The sequence below is a fragment of the Thermobia domestica genome, chromosome 8, assembly GCF_964235325.1.
Source record: "Thermobia domestica chromosome 8, izTheDome1.hap1.1, whole genome shotgun sequence".
NCBI lineage: Eukaryota > Metazoa > Arthropoda > Insecta > Zygentoma > Lepismatidae > Thermobia > Thermobia domestica.
This window is the reverse complement of record NC_137461.1, coordinates 43,401,577-43,418,840: the sequence shown is the minus strand read 5'-3', so window position 1 is coordinate 43,418,840 and position 17,264 is coordinate 43,401,577. Positions and strand designations below refer to the sequence as shown.

At 38.2% G+C, this 17,264-nt stretch overlaps 1 protein-coding gene across 5 annotated transcripts in view; it reads right to left on the bottom strand.

Annotated features, from left to right (window-relative positions):
* Positions 1–17,264, bottom strand: part of LOC145692845 (retinol-binding protein pinta-like) — a 68,942-nt gene that overhangs the window by 16,537 nt on the left and 35,141 nt on the right. For all 5 annotated transcript variants that reach the window (XM_081768355.1, XM_081768354.1, XM_081768358.1 and 2 more), the window contains exons 4-5: positions 9,300–9,558; positions 4,165–4,275 (exon numbers count right to left, since the gene is read on the bottom strand). In XM_081768355.1, the coding sequence (XP_081624481.1) occupies positions 4,165–4,275; positions 9,300–9,558 (370 nt within the window). The remainder of the gene's footprint in view (positions 1–4,164; positions 4,276–9,299; positions 9,559–17,264) is intronic.

Here is a 17,264-nt window from a genome sequence, read left to right as displayed (position 1 = left end):
ATACTGAAGCGATTGGAAAAAGTAGAGGAGGGATAATTCTTCTTGTCGTAGATTAGGCATGATGCTAATATAATTAAACCGTACTGCTCCGCCGAAAAACATCATTGCAAACATTAAATATAAATCATACTACTACATTAAGCGAAAAGTTTGTAATTACAACTACCATTATAGCAAATTCATTAGACTCCGTAAACTAATTAAAAATGTATATATTTCAAGCTTATCGTGCCTCTTTGTCTCAAGCTGAACGGGACATAATAAGTAACCTTAGCAAATTTTGGGAATTCCTAAAAAAAAAAAGAAAATCAGCATGCGAATTCTAACTTTTTAAGGCATAATGGAAAGAAAAGTTTTAGTAATGAAGAAGTAGCAGACTTACTTGCATCACACTTTCAATCCGTTTACAAAGAAATTTTGGCAGCATATGAAATTGATGAAACTACAAAATCTGAGTCTCAATGCGACTCACGTGACTCACTTGTTTCTTTTAGTGTAACATTAGAGAAGGTTCAGAAAACTTTAAAGAAATTTGAACCGAAACGCTCTCTGAGACCTGATCTTGTTCCATGTTATGTTGTAAAGTTCTGCGGAGAGATATTAAAAACTCCTATCCACATATAATAACATCATGTCAGGTAAAAGTTCTACATTTCCGATTAGATAGAAGGAAACCATTATTTGTTCTACCCCGAAGTCCGGCACTAAATGTGAGAAAAATTACCGACTGGTTTCCATTCTTTCCTCCTTTGCAAAAGTGTATGAAAATATCTTATTTGATAGAATTATGAGTCATATTCGTCCTGCCATGTTACCATATCAACATGGATTTTTAATACAAAGATCAATTATTTCAAATTTAACATTAACTACAGATATTTAGCTACAATTCTTCACACAGGTGAACAAGTAGATGCTATATATCTACACTGATATAACAAAGGCTTTTGACACTGTCGATCATGACATATTACTACATAAGCTCAGTTTCTTTAATTTTGCAGGGGCCGAAATAGCTCACTGGTAGAGCGTTCATCTCTGCTGCATAGAATCCTTGGTTCGATCTCAACTCGCACCAAGTGAGCTTTGAGGTGGACAAATACCATGTGGTGGGTTTTCTCGGGTTCTCCCGTTTTCTCCCACTTTCTTCATCCCATCATTTCTTTCATTTCTCATCATCACCGTCTCCTTTAGCCTAGCCGGCATAACTGTGGGACGTAAAACTTAAAGATTTCATTTCATGCTCTTTGTTTTTTCTTTAGAGCCTACAAAATCTCCTCTAAAGCTTCTAGCTTCATATTTAAAAGATCGTAAGGCGCAGGGGCGGATCCAGGACCAACTTCTGGGGGGGGGGGCGGTGGGTTGTCATACTGCTACTTTTAAGGGCTCCAAACTTTGGGATGGGTTTTATTTATATATATAAAATAAAAAAGTTCCCTCTTCTGGGGCGAGGGCGATCGCCCCGATCGCCCCCCCCCCGGATCCGCCCCTGGTAAGGCGTCTATCCTTTATTGTGAACATATTTCTAACTTGATAGACGTTCGATGTGGAGTACCTCAAGGATCGAATCTAGAACCTTTATTGTTTTGTTTATACTCTTTATTAATGACTTAACTAATTTGTCAAAACATCAAAATAATTACTATTTGCCGATGATCTTATAATATATGGATAAATTAAATCGATTGATGACTGTATGAAATTACTTGGTAAATGTATTTAACTGGTGTATAGAAAATAATTTAAACATAAATATTGACAAATGCGAATCCATTTCCTTCATGTGTGGTAAAAATAGACTCGATTACTCCTTCACGTTAGATAGCACTCCATTAATTAACGAAGAAATGGTATGATACTTGATAGTCATTTGACATTTGCAACATATTTGGATTTTAAAAGCTGATAAGGATTTCAGGATGTTACCTTCAAATACTCTTCTGTTGTAGGGGAGTGGTTATTTTGGGTGCTCTTCTGTGATCTCGGCACGGCTAAAGTAAAGACATGGGTGTACGGATAGGATGCGAGAACGAAGTCACAATCGACTCTGTGGATACATCAGACCTTGCCAAGGCCTGACAAAGATCGCGAAGACTCAGAGAAGATAGCCAGGTGCGTAGCTTAATCAAACCAATGTTGATTGTCTTCTTCGACCAATGAGTACATACAGGAGGAACGTACAGATACAGAGAATTTCTCTTCAGATATTTTTCGTCGTCTATGTGACGTTTTTTGTTCGAAATGACCAGATATATGGACTTCAAAGAGCTGAAGTCTGCATCAGGAAAATGATTCCATTCATGCAGCTCATGTAGTTGTCCTTTCACCACAGCAAAAAATTAGATGTTTCAAGCTCCGTACTCTCCAGGTATAGCCTCGTTAGAGGCTTGTCTTTTTCCCAAAAATCAAAATGCACCAGAAAGAAACTCACTTTCACATTCGAGAGGAGATTTAGTACAACGCGACGCATGCTCTTGTAGCACTTCCCGATGAGAGATTCCAGGCCTGTTTCCAGCAGTAGAAAAGTTATTAAATTGTACGTAGAAGCAGAAGGAAACTAGTTTGAAGGGGATTAGGGCAAATGAAACGTCAGGTGAGTGTATTGCTTTTCCGAGGCCTCGTATGCTTCTCAAATATGGAATCCGGAGTATATCAAATATACTAGCAAAATTGAAAACACACAATCCTAATTTTTAACATTCCTTTGTTCCAATGAGACTCAGAAGTCCTCCAAATATGATTCAGCTTCCCAACTAAATGCTAATTTTAATCTGCCATCCTTGGAAGGGAGGAGATTATTTATGATCTTGTGTTTTTAGATAAAGTAATATGCAACAGATTTGAATGTATTAACTTGTTACATTTTAAAGGGGCTCATCCAAACACGCGAGATCGAAATAACATTTTGTTCTTATATAATAAATATAAAACAAATATCTTAAAGAAGTCTCCTACATGGTGCACGTTTAATTTCTACTACAGGGTTCATACTTTTTATCGAGTATAGATATTCTTAATGACAACGAGAATAAATTTAAAAGACAACTTGGCCAATTATGTACCTTATTTGCTAATTACACATTTACTTTATAAAATAATCTTAATAATATTGTGTTACTTTGATATATTAATTGCATAATATCACTAATAGAATTAATTTAACTTAGAATACTTGTAACTTAAAACACCGCACCATTTTGTAGGTTGTTGAAATTTCAATACATAAATCATAGTATGCGAATGTTGAACTAAGTGGATCATTTATTCTCTGCAATGGTTTATATTGCAGAAATAATTTTCACTATATTATTTGTAAGATACAAACTAATATGTAGGTTACTGCTTTAGGAATGTTTATGTTACAATCTATAACAACTTTTGTTTCAACATAATACATTTTTTGTAAGTTCACACCTATTTAAGTTGGCTACTTTTCGATAAAATAAGTGATGTCAAAGCTTTAACGCTTTAACTTTCCACTGCAATAAGCAACGCACGTTTTATGGAAAAAATCACGAAAATAAGGCCAAATTGACAGATTTTATAAGTTAAGAGATATTATTTATTTTGTATGCATATGTATAATTTAAAGGAATATTTTTGACCCTACATTTACAGTATCAAGAATTGAGGATAAGAGAATATCATCATATGAACGGAGATGATATGGAGAGTGGATCTGACACTGAAATAAATATAATACTAGTTCTGACACGTCCAAAAAAATGTTCTATACTTCATGAATGTGTGTTGAAACACTATGATGTTCCGTTCTGATACCGATGAAATTGATCCTTTCTGGCACATAATTTCTCATATGGATTCTATAGAGTCTTTCTCTAAAAAAAAAAAAAAAAAAAAAAAAAACGTGCTACCTATTTTAACTTTAAAATGAACTATACTCATGCCCGTATGTGTGCGTGCTTATCTATTTCAGAACTTTGTCGCTAGCGTCATGAATAGAATCTTATGACTGTGGTAGGAATCCTTAAAGATATAAGAAGGAGATCATACATTATTTCAAAAAAAAACGAAAAAAAATATTACACGATTCAAGCTCTAAAACGGAAAAATCAAGAACCAGCGATATCCTACTATGATATAATCTATATCTATTTATTCATAGCTAATATATTAGCTAATATGATCTAGCCAATAACTTACTCTTTTCTTCAATTTTTCGTTGACGAGACCTTTAAAGATTTTTAGAATAGCATCAAAGATTCCAGGTGTACGGACGTAATGCATCTCTTCGATTTCTGACGGCATGGCATCCTGAAATGAAAGTAAAGAAAATCATGTTGAAAACGTTGTAGAACGATATTTTAAAATATATTATAACGTTTATAGGTTAATAAAATTCCTTACTCAGAATGGAAACATAAACTCAGAATGGATCTTAAATCTCAGGATAAGCTTTAATACTAGTAAATTATTGTTATGCTTAAAAAAAAAAAATCTTGGACAGCACTTTTACTGAAATCTATGTAAGTATATAGTTCATAAAATGGATTTAATCATATTGAATCATATTCAGCGTCTTCATCCCATTCCTTTCTTCTTTTCCGTCTACACTGATACACTATAACAACATTATCCATGGCTTTGCATTGGATATTGTAACAAAAGAAACACTGAGCAAAGCTACAACACAAACTATGGTTTAAAATACAGTTTGAATCTTTGGTCAGTGTTTCTTTTGTTACTGATACACTGATATACCCTTCTACATCTTCTCTCTATACTGATTCACCCTTCTATTTCTTCTTTTTATACTGATATGCCCTTCCACCTCTTCTCTCTACCTGTATATTGATACACCCTTTTAACTTTTCTCTCTGTATCGATACATCTTTCCACCTTATCTCTCTATACTGATACACCCTTCCATCTATTCTCTCTATTCTGATACCACATTTCCAACTCTTCTCCCTATACTGATGCATTCTTCCATTTTTTCTCACTATACTAGCATACACTTAGACCTTATCTCTCTATTCTGATACACCCTTCCACCTCTTCTCTTTATACTGATACACCCTTCCACCTCTTCTCTTTATACTGATACACCCTTCCACCTCTTCTCTCTATACTGATACACCATTCCATCTCTTCTCTCTATTCTGATACACATTTCCAACTCTTCTCTCTCTGCTGATGCATTCATTCTTCCACCTTTTTTCACTATACTAGCACACACTTAGACCTTATCTCTCTATTCCGATACACCCTTCCACCTCTTCTCTCTATACTGATACATCCTTCCATCTCCTCTCTTTATACTGATACACCCTTCCACCTCCTCTCTATACTGATACACCCTTCCACCTCTTCTCTCTATTCTGATACACATTTCCAACTCTTCTCTCTCTGCTGATGCATTTTCCCACCTTTTCTCACTATACTAGCACACACTTAGACCTTATCTCTCTATTCCGATACACCCTTCTACCTTTTCTCTTTATACTGATACACTCTTCCACCTCTTCTCTTTATACTGATACACCCTTCCACCTCTTCTCTTTATACTGATACACCCTTCCACCTTATCTCTATACTAATACACCCTTGCACCTCTTCTCTCTATTCTGATACACATTTCCAACTCTTCTCTCTATACTGATGCATTCTTCCACCCTTTTCTCACTATACTAGCACACTCTTAGACCTTATCTCTCTATTCTGATATACCCTTCCATCTCCTCTCTTTATACTGATACACCCCTCCACCTCCTCTCTATACTGATACACCCTTCCACCTCTTCTCTCTATTCTGATACACATTTCCAACTCTTCTCTCTCTGCTGATGCATTTTAACACCTTTTCTCACTATACTAGCACACACTTAGGCCTTATCTCTCTATTCCGATACACCCTTCCACCTCTTCTCTTTATACTGATACACCCTTCCACCTTATCTCTATACTAATACACCCTTGCACCTCTTCTCTCTATTCTGATACACATTTCCAACTCTTCTCTCTATACTGATGCATTCTTCCACCTTTTCTCACTATACTAGCACACTCTTAGACCTTATCTCTCTATTCTGATATACCCTTCCATCTCCTCTCTTTATACTGATACACCCCTCCACCTCCTCTCTATACTGATACACCCTTCCACCTCTTCTCTCTATTCTGATACACATTTCCAACTCTTCTCTCTCTGCTGATGCATTCATTCTTCCACCTTTTTTCACTATACTAGCACACACTTAGACCTTATCTCTCTATTCCGATACACCCTTCCACCTCTTCTCTCTATACTGATACATCCTTCCATCTCCTCTCTTTATACTGATACACCCTTCCACCTCCTCTCTATACTGATACACCCTTCCACCTCTTCTCTCTATTCTGATACACATTTCCAACTCTTCTCTCTCTGCTGATGCATTTTTCCACCTTTTCTCACTATACTAGCACACACTTAGACCTTATCTCTCTATTCCGATACACCCTTCTACCTTTTCTCTTTATACTGATACACTCTTCCACCTCTTCTCTTTATACTGATACACCCTTCCACCTCTTCTCTTTATACTGATACACCCTTCCACCTTATCTCTATACTAATACACCCTTGCACCTCTTCTCTCTATTCTGATACACATTTCCAACTCTTCTCTCTATACTGATGCATTCTTCCACCTTTTCTCACTATACTAGCACACTCTTAGACCTTATCTCTCTATTCTGATATACCCTTCCATCTCCTCTCTTTATACTGATACACCCCTCCACCTCCTCTCTATACTGATACACCCTTCCACCTCTTCTCTCTATTCTGATACACATTTCCAACTCTTCTCTCTCTGCTGATGCATTCATTCTTCCACCTTTTCTCACTATACTAGCACACACTTAGGCCTTATCTCTCTATTCCGATACACCCTTCCACCTCTTCTCTTTATACTGATATACCATTCCCGTGGTCATTCGTAGCTCAAAATTTTGGTTAATAAATCTTCGTGTAGTTAGGACTATTTGACAATCATACTTGAGATCTGAACGGAAACTGATACACGTATTAATTAGTACAATAGGAATAAATTACATCTTAATTATGAGAGGTAAAACACTGGATGGTAGAGTAGCTGGCATGCTAATCTGGTACTGTGGATCCTATATGATATTACTGTCCTTGTCACAGACTTAGATCAACTGTCATTGCTCGCCCTTGAGACCGCCCATGAATCTTTTCTTCCCATAACAATCATCTGATTCCATTCTTTTATCTAAATAACAATTTTACTTCCTATTTTTCAATCATACGGAAATAGAACTTTATTTCAGGACTCGCTAGTATCTGAATATTGCGATTTGTTTCCTAATTATCTAAATGTGTTGAAGAACAAGAAATGTGTTGTATGTGCTTTTGTGCTTTCTTGTTGAAGAGAGATCGTTTAATTGACCCACAACATAATTTAAAATGATTTATAGTAAAACCAGCGTCAATTACTCGCTTTACTGGGTTAAACAAAATTAAATCGATAAAAACAAAGAAAAATAATGGAAAATCAGAAAATAATATATATCAGAAAATGAGAAAATAAAATAATAATATATTAAAATTAAATATCAGTATTGTGAGTTGAATTTGGATTTAACACTCTCGCTGCCAAGCTGGTTTTGCGTGGCTGTCACCGTGGGGCCAGGTAACACTTAACCGAAGTCTGGTATATATATATATATATATATATATATATATATATATATATATATATATATATATATATATATATATATATATATATATACATTTATCGTATTGGAAATGATAGAATGCCAAACTGGAAGCATTTACGCGGAACTTAAACAAACTACAGACTATAACTTACTAAGGTCATCCAACAGACGTTGTGTTAATTCCTTTTTATATTTGTGATATATTATGGTATTAAAATCATGCAAGTGGACCTTATAAGATAATAATGTTGGTAGTTGGTATATACACATGCATCATCCGTCAGTCACTCCTTTGATACTCTTGAACGAGCAATTATCTCGACCGAATTTGTTAGTGTAGTCAATCCGTTAGCATGATAACACATAATGCTGTCCGTTACTCTCAACAATAACTCTTGAACGGAACTGAATTCCTAAATTCTGTGTGTGTGTTTTTTTTTTTTTTTTTTTTTTGTAATAGATAGCCAGAGCGATTACCTGAACGAAGCTCATTAATGGAAACAATTTGTATATATCTTAACGAGTAACGCCGTCCGTCACTACACATGACAGCTCTTGAATGAGAGCAAATTCTTAAATTATAATTTCATTGCAATAGATATCTAGAATGATTATCTCGGTCAAATAGTGTATCAGTTTCATCAACTGTGTAGCTGCATCAGGTCGTTGGAGACAGTCATTTGAATCAGTCACTGCGCGTTGAACTTGCATGTTGCATCACAATGCTCCACTCCACACGGCTGTTGTTCCCAACGCTGCATTGAAAGAACAGAAAGCAGCAGAACGAACTGAACAAGAGGACTCCCCAAATGGAGAAGGGGATTCACCAAATGAGATGCAGTACGGGACGTGAAAATGAATGATACGTACAAATGTAAAACGACCTGGTTATGTTTGGCGTACGTACTGAATGGATTGAAACGTACAAATGAGGATTCCCCAGTGCCACATCGGGGAGCAATTTATACGACAGAATATTCACGAACGAGGTGGTTTGTTGGATCGACGGTGCCACATAACTATTGTTTCCAATAACGTCCAATATAGAAAAGTGGCGGAATCGAGGGATGTTGTTGATTATTGCGCTGCTAGTAAGACAAAGTGAGTGACGAAAAGGGAAGTGAACCCGTTATTCTTGCGTTACGGTTTGTCCAACAAACCACCTCGTTCGTGGTGTATTCTGTCGTCCCCATCTGCACGTTCTAATCGATCATTCAGTACGTACGCTAAACATACCCAGGTCATTTTACGTTTGTACGTATTATTCATTTTCACGTCCCCTACTGCATTTCATTTAGCGAATCCTCTTCTCCCTTTGGAGAGTCCCCTTGTACTCTGCTTCTTTCCGTTTGCGCTATCATTTTGGTGGGGTATGACTCCCTTTCCATTCTTTCGACCCGACGTCAATATCTCTGTTTGTTCGTCAATATTGCATTTAGAAGAAGAAGGCCGGCTGCTGCTTAAAAACAAAACCGTGTTGGACCTATGCTTATTGGAACTTTTGTTCCTTGCTTTTAGCCGTAGAATCACCTCCCGATCGGTCTTGTTCCTTCCACCCTGTATAGGTTATTATATGTTATCATGTTATCAGTACGAAGGATGTTTACCTGGAATATAATAGTACTTTTCTTCAATACCGACGGCGTCATCTGTGTAGCGTGTCCTAGAGTAACAGTGGCAAGATCGGAAATAGATACCAATCCATTGATAACCATTGTATCGTCTTCCAATAGCATAATATCCAGCACCATGGCTACCACTTTAATGAAATCCAAGACATTGTATTTAGAAGAGTCATAGGCTCCTGGTCGGACAATATACACACGACGTCCCTGAGCATCTGGTTTGTCCAAAGGAAGCATTACTCTGGAAAAATAATACTTTATTGTAGAAAGATGAAACAACGAAAAACTTACGGAATTGATGTTTGTTGAATAACTGAGACATATACAGGTTGTGTGGTTTATTCCGAACCAACTTTAAGAATACTCACCTTACGAGCAAACCTACCTACCACTACCAATCTTCCTTTTAACGCCAGCACTGTGGACTGGTGCCCATCATTGCAATTTTCAATGCAATAAACTAGATTGGAGCACTGGCATAGGAATTCAATCACATTCTATCCTGGAGGTTTTTAGGCAGTGAGGACAATGTTGTAGACATAGGTTTGACAGTCAAAATGTACAGAAATCAATTGGGCATCCATCAGGGTTTCTGGATAGGAATTATACCGATTCCATATCCTGCTTCATGTCAAGAAGACTCGAGGAAATGAATAGATGCATTATCCATGTTGATCTGCGGCTAGTTCTTGTGTGCTCAGCACAAACGAGTATAGTCTTTTCTTTGGGTTGAGATCATGATGAATTGTTGGAAGTATTCACCTTCACGTTTTAGTTCATCTTACATACTTCCACTTCCCCTTGCAGCCATGTCCGATAATAATCACAAATGCGAAGAACTTCCCAGTAAAACTCGGTACGTCCCTTGGCATTGGTGTCACTGCACGATATCGCCAGAATATTATAATTCCGTGTGATACAAATGTAGCCATCAACCAGTGTAACAGCCGTCTTCCATTTTGACTTCCCTCCCCCTAAATGTTTTTCCTACAGTTTGCGAAAGCTTATATTATGTTCAGCAATGTTACATCTGAGAAAGTTGGGGCTAACAGTGTATGTGATAGATTTAATCTCTAGGCCATGTATGTTGGGATGGTGGATTCTCCTCGCCTGTACATACTCGAATTTCCACTTCCTCTGATAGTCTCGAATGTAACGTAATAGTCTCTGATAGTCCTTTATTGTTGTTAACTATTTCTATGTGGGCTCCAACTATATTTGCCTGGCCACAGTACTTTTAGCTACCGTCACTTCAATTACACTGGTCCGCATGGGTATTGTTGTTTTGAAACTTTCACGTGGAATATATGTTTTTGAGGTCGTTCATTCAGAATCTGGCATTAGTTTTTTCCTATCACCCTAGAATTACTAGCAATTCACTAATTACGCTCGAACCTAATAGTATTTGTTTGCTCTGTAGTAGATCAAGTGCTCCCTAGATAGCAGCAGTGCGTTTATAAGCAATTATGCAGCTGATGTAGGTGTGAGGAAAGAAAATTAGTTATAAATTTAGTCCATATAATTGATATGTATTTTTATCTACAAATTAAATTGTATAACAGGCATAACAATGTTCCAGACAATCTCTGGTATAAATTCTTTTGTAGGTCATAGATTGATTGTTTTCAGTTTATATGGGCCTTATGCAGAGTTGTTTTGACGCGCGCATACCTTACCAAGCAACCTAGCCTCTCTTGTGTCAGTTACTGTGCCAGCGAGGACCAAGTATAGCATACGTACTTGCGAGCATAGCACAATTACAGCATTTAGGGGTCTGACGAAAGTTTTCACTTTCGGAGGGTTTCTTGTTTTTTGAACCTCATCTAACATCCTTTTCATTTTTTTTCATCTTCATCTGGGCTTTGGCCCTCGGCTCCTCTATCACGATGACGGACACTGGCAAAGTTAACGGATCTACGAATATCGGTCAAGATGTAGGATTACAACCTCCACCGCTTAACATCGGGCCTAACGGTCGCCAAAAGACGCAGCCAAGGATTGTTACGGGAACACCTCGTTCAGACCGTAACTCTATTCCTTCCTATGCTGACTGCATCACCAAAGGACATAGAATTCGTTCTCGATCTTTCTCTGATGGCGAACAAGCGCTAGATTCAAAGAAGCAACGAATTACTCCCAGTGTTAATCAGACTACAACTGACAGTCATTGTATGGATTGGGCATCCACTTCTGCCGATAATCATCAGCAATACCAGCCAGATCCCGTGTATAACTTCTTGCTAACCGACTACGATCAGAAATATGACACTGTTCGTGCTGTCTTCCAGCAATTAGTCAAGTACGTCTCTCGGCCTGAAATCCGTGAAATTGTTAAGACACGCCGTGGCATCATTTTGAAATCCACTAACCCAAATTTCGCCACGCATGTTCGCAACAAGGCAACTTATGAAATTTTGGGGACGAAAGCAAAGATTTCTACTTTACAACCGAGTACACGCAAAACTACTCCTCCACCACGGCGGCCTCCTATGCTATCTGTAGTTATTCGTAGTGTAGAACCCGATCTTACTGATGACGAAATTCTCGCTGAACTCCATCAGGAAGGGCTACCTATAAAGCGTTGTATCAGGATCAAGAACAATCAGGGACCAACTTATCTCGTACGAGTGCTAACTGATCAACAACAGCTGATTGATCAACTTCTATCCAAGGGCGCATATATCTATAGACGCAAATATAAGGTTGAGCCCTCTCGCACGCCAGCACCTCTGCCTGTTCGCTGCGAGAAATGTCAACAGTATAATTCACACCCAACAGCTGAATGCACAAACAACACCAAATGTGGCTATTGTTCCCGCGAACATCCTACAAAAAACTGTCCAAACCTTGAAGAACCACCACGTTGTGATCGCTGCTCTGAACGTCACCCAACGTACAGCTATAAATGTAAAGCTAAGCCTCAGCCTGATCCAGCTAAGCCTGAACTCGTTGTCCCCATACGTTCAGTCGATGCACCAACTCCACCAGCAAATTCATTGCGCCATCCAGTTACTGTCGAAGATCTACTTCGTTTTCTCACTATTTCACTACAGAACATCCACCCATTTCTTCGCAACCATATTCTAACTCAAATCATGCACGCAGCCAAACTGTTATTTAATCTACAACTACATGCAACGTATTCCGGACCAACAGTGCATTTTCAAATCCAACCACTTGAAGTTTATGTTTGATATGGACAACTCTACCTACGGACTTATATTCACTTTCATTATGAGTTACAATTTACTATTCCTTAACATACGATCGCTGCTGACGCACCAACTGCTCTTTACACAGCTCCTACAGGAAGAACAAATTGCCGCATTTGCTCTTAATGAAACTTACCTTGCACCATATTTAACATGCTATATACCGAAGTATCACTTACTTCGACATGACGCACCAACGGGACCACGTCTCTACGGAGGCACAGCTATTGGTATTCGGCAAAATCTTCCTTATCGTGCAGTTACTGTTCCACCTGCTCTTCACCTTCCTGAACATAACATGACGACAATTTATTTTAGAGGCAAAACCATTACCTTTGTTACTATTTACTATCGTCCAGGCAGAGCTTTCAGCTATGATTTCTTCCGCTATATTGATACCAACTTCCGGCATTACATTATCATGGCCGACCTCAATTTTCATAGCCGTTCCCAACGTGACAAAGACAACTTTCTCGATTTTGTTCGGAATGAAACACGAGCTGAATTTCATACTTTACCGAAACCTACACGTCCTATCAGTCGCACTACTCCTGACGTAGTCATAACTTCATCTTCACTATCTCAGTCTATTCACATATCTGTACTTGACTCCATAGGTAGCGACCATGTCCCCATCAAAGTCGAACTTCATTGTTCTCCCAACACTCAGCCGAAGCCTCCTCCTCAGAAGGTCTACTGCTACCGAAGGGCAAATTGGGAACAATATCGCACCGATTTAGACACTGCTCTAACTACGCTCACAATGCTTAGTACGCAATACGAACTCGATCGAACAATCACTGGACTCACTACAGCCCTTCAAGACGCAGCACAACGTTCTATTCCAACAATCGAAGTTCAGCTACACAAACCTAAGTTACCTCCGCAATATTTACCATTTATTTCAGCGAGAGCTTTCCGTGAATATCTCGCTACGGGTAACCTTGAAGCGCTTCGGCTTCATCGCCAGTACCTAAGGATCACTCATAATTATATCGTTGCGTTCAAGAGACGCCACTGGATTCAAACTTGCAACACACTAGCTAATGAAACACATCCTACAAAATATTGGCGCAAGTTCCATCAATTAACAGGTAGAGTCTCTCGTACGCCTTACCCCATTGTTTATAATCATCAAGCAGTCCTTACGGATGCAGAAAAGGCTAATATTTTTGCTTCCTATTTTCAAAATATCTTTACACCTATACCCGGTTGGCATACACCAGGTCGCTTGCAATCAACTATAAACCGACATACCGATGCAGCTTTTCCTTTCTTTCGTCCGTCTGCTGATCATGATTTAGAACCAAATAATCCTCTAACCATGCCGATTTAACCCGAAACTATTAGTAATACACTTAAAGGTAAACGGAATACTGCACCAGGATTTGACTCTGTTATATATGTACTCATCAGACAGGCGCCTCACTCTTTTCTACTCTTTCTTAGCACCATTTATACCTTTATTCTGCGAACTGGATATATTCCACTCGACTGGAAATACTCAAAAGTGCTTCTTTTTCCTAAACCAAAGAAACCTCCATCAGAAGTCACATCATATCGTCCTATTCACCTCACTAGTTGCCTATGCAAAATCTTGGAAAGAATCCTTGTCCGTCGCATGCACGACCATCTTCACTCACATAATCTTCTTCCAATACACCAAGCTGGATTCCGGCCAAATTTTAGTACTCAAGATCAATTATTCCGTCTCACCACAGCTATTTACAATCAATATAATACAGGTTTTCCTTCTTGCCTTGTTACGTTTGATTTGGAAAAGGCTTTTGACAAAGTTTGGCACCCTGGCTTACTATATAAACTTCGTAACTATCTTCTGCCAACTTCGTACATCCGCTTCATACACTCCTTCGTAATAGGACGATTAGCTTATATCTCAATTAATGGAACGCTCTCTCATCCTATCTTGCTGCAATCTGGTGTACCACAAGGCTCATCGTTGTCTCCTTTATTATACTTACTGTACGTCGCTGATTTTGTTATTCCTAATAACACCACAATATTTCAGTTTGCTGATGACACTGCTTTTTTCACAACTGGCCGCACCGTACAATCTCTCAATAAAACCATGCAAGTAGCCATTGATGCATTTGTGCGATGGTGTCATGTTTGGAGGTTAAATATTAACTCTTCCAAAACACAAACCATAGTTTTCTTACCACGTCGACGCCGTTCACGAGTACATCGAAACCCGAATCTACTTCGCCTTCAGGTTGATCTTACGCCTATTCCAGTTTCAAGTAGTATTACGTATCTCGGTGTCATTTTTGACACTCATCTTACCTGGACTCCACACCTCACCAAACTCATAGGTCAAGCGCAAAATCGACTTAATCTTCTCAAACGATTAGTGGGCACAACCTGGGGATTAAGGGCACATACCGTTCTCAATACATATAAAACCTTCATGCGGAGTACATTAACCTATGGACATACAGCCTGGGCATCTGCGCCCCTAAAATTCTATCAAAAACTTGCTATACTAGAACGCCATGCTATACGCCTAGCATATCGCATAAGCCTACCTCATCCAACACGTTTACTTTATGAGATGATCGATTTTCCGCCATTATTAACGCACCTCGAACAACTACGTATACGTTACATCAGCAAACGTATAGCACAGCCCCATCCTATGATACTTGATATACTCCGCTACGACCGTGACAACGATGCACCACCACCATTCATTGACACCCCTCTCCAACACTTCATGACATTATATCATCTACAGTTAGATGATGACATATTGGACCCCGAAATCTATACAATCTACCGACCGCATGAACTTTCATCTCATATCTATCCATCGTATGCACAGTAATACCTATTAACAAGGGCCTCCTTCGTCTTCATCAGTTCCTGAATCGCCCCAGGAACAGAAGATAACTTCATTCGTCTGAACTAACATAACCTTGTGATGTGACGTCCAAAGCACTGCATTTCATCCATTCATTACAGTTGTTCATTTTATTACTGCAGCCCTGAACTTTCTTTTCCTCTCATATTTTGTGTTTATGTAATAATAACTGCCAATATTCTCTTCTAACCATTAACCTATTAGTGTTTGTGTTATATATATTTTTTTTCTGTCCTGGAATCATTTCAATCCATGTATGTTTCATATTAATGTGATGAATAAAGAAATAATAAACCTGGCAACCCTTAGACCACCTACATTTCCATAGAGACACTTGATCTACAGTACAACACTTACCCGAAGAAAGGGCACAACCCTTTAAACGGGACGACGAACAAACAAAAACAAAAAAAAAGTTTTGACGTGTTATTAGTGCCATACTAAAGAGTTCGACTAACATATGTTTCCTGCAGTAGTCAGGTTTTTAGTATGACGCTAATCATACGTCAAAATGACTCTGCATAAGACCCTATATGAACAAATCAACTTACGTAACATTAAGATTTTAGTTAGATTTACTTCTTCTGTGATTCTGTGCTCGTGTGCTATAGACAAAGAAGAAATGGCACGTCATGGTTGTAAATATAGTCCAAATGTGTTTTGTTATATTTGAGGTGAATTTGTTCCTAAGAAACAACGACAATGGTCTTCGGAATTTGTTTTTACGCTTATTTTCATATAAAACTTGGTAGTCAGTCAAAACCATACTCCACATAAACTGCGCCGTTCTTTTGTTGAATCTTTGAGAAATTGGAATAAGGAAAAACAGGTGTCTATGCCGTTTGGAATTCCTAAAGTTTGTAGGGACCGAAGAATCATACTGACTATTGTTACTTTTGCTGATGTGAAACTGTTGGCCTCAATGCTTTAAATAAGAAGAGGGTAGGTTACTCAAATATTTAATCAGCCATAGAGCCTGTGGGTCATGGTCCAGACATTCCTATCCCAAAACCTTCATCAATGTACAATGTGTTAGTGATTTTAGTATGCCAAACCAGAAAAGTGACATAGAAGATGACAACTTTGAACCTCCTAGTGGTTCATCTCAGCCTATACTTTTCACAAAATGATCTTAATGATTTGGTTTCGGACTTAAATCTGTCGAAGAAGTCAGCAGAAGTTCTTAGTTCTAGGCTTCACAAAAGGAACCTTCTGGCACCTGGAACGACATTTGCCCGGTGCAGACAAAGAAAGAATTTTGACTCTGTACAAGAATCTCTTGTGTACTGTTGTGATGTGTTGAAGGTGCTTAATAAGCTAAGTTTTCATCTACTTTCCACTGCCTGGAGACTGTTTGTTGATTCTAACAAAACAAGTTTAAAATGTGTCCTTTTACACAATGAAAATAAGAACCCATCTGTACGTATTGTCCATTCGATTTTAATGAAAGAAACGATGAAATTAATTCGATGAAATATTAAGAACATGGGTGGGAAGTGTGTGGTGATTTTCAAGATTTTGGGCATTTTACTAGGACAGCAATCTGGATATACGAAGATGCCATGTTTCACTTGCGAGTGGGATAGTAGGGCAAGAAGTGAGAATTGGGTAAAAAGGGAATGGCCATTATGGGTGCTTTGGAATTCAAGATCTAAAAATATTGCACATAAACGTTTAGTTCGTTAGGACAAAATAGTACTTCCACATCTTGACATTAAGTTGTAACTCATTAAACAATTTGTGAAAGCACTTGACAAACAGGGACAGTGTTTCAAGTTTATATATAATACATTTCCATCCTTGTCCTATGGAAAAGTGAAAGAAGGCATATTTATTGGCCATAATATACGACAA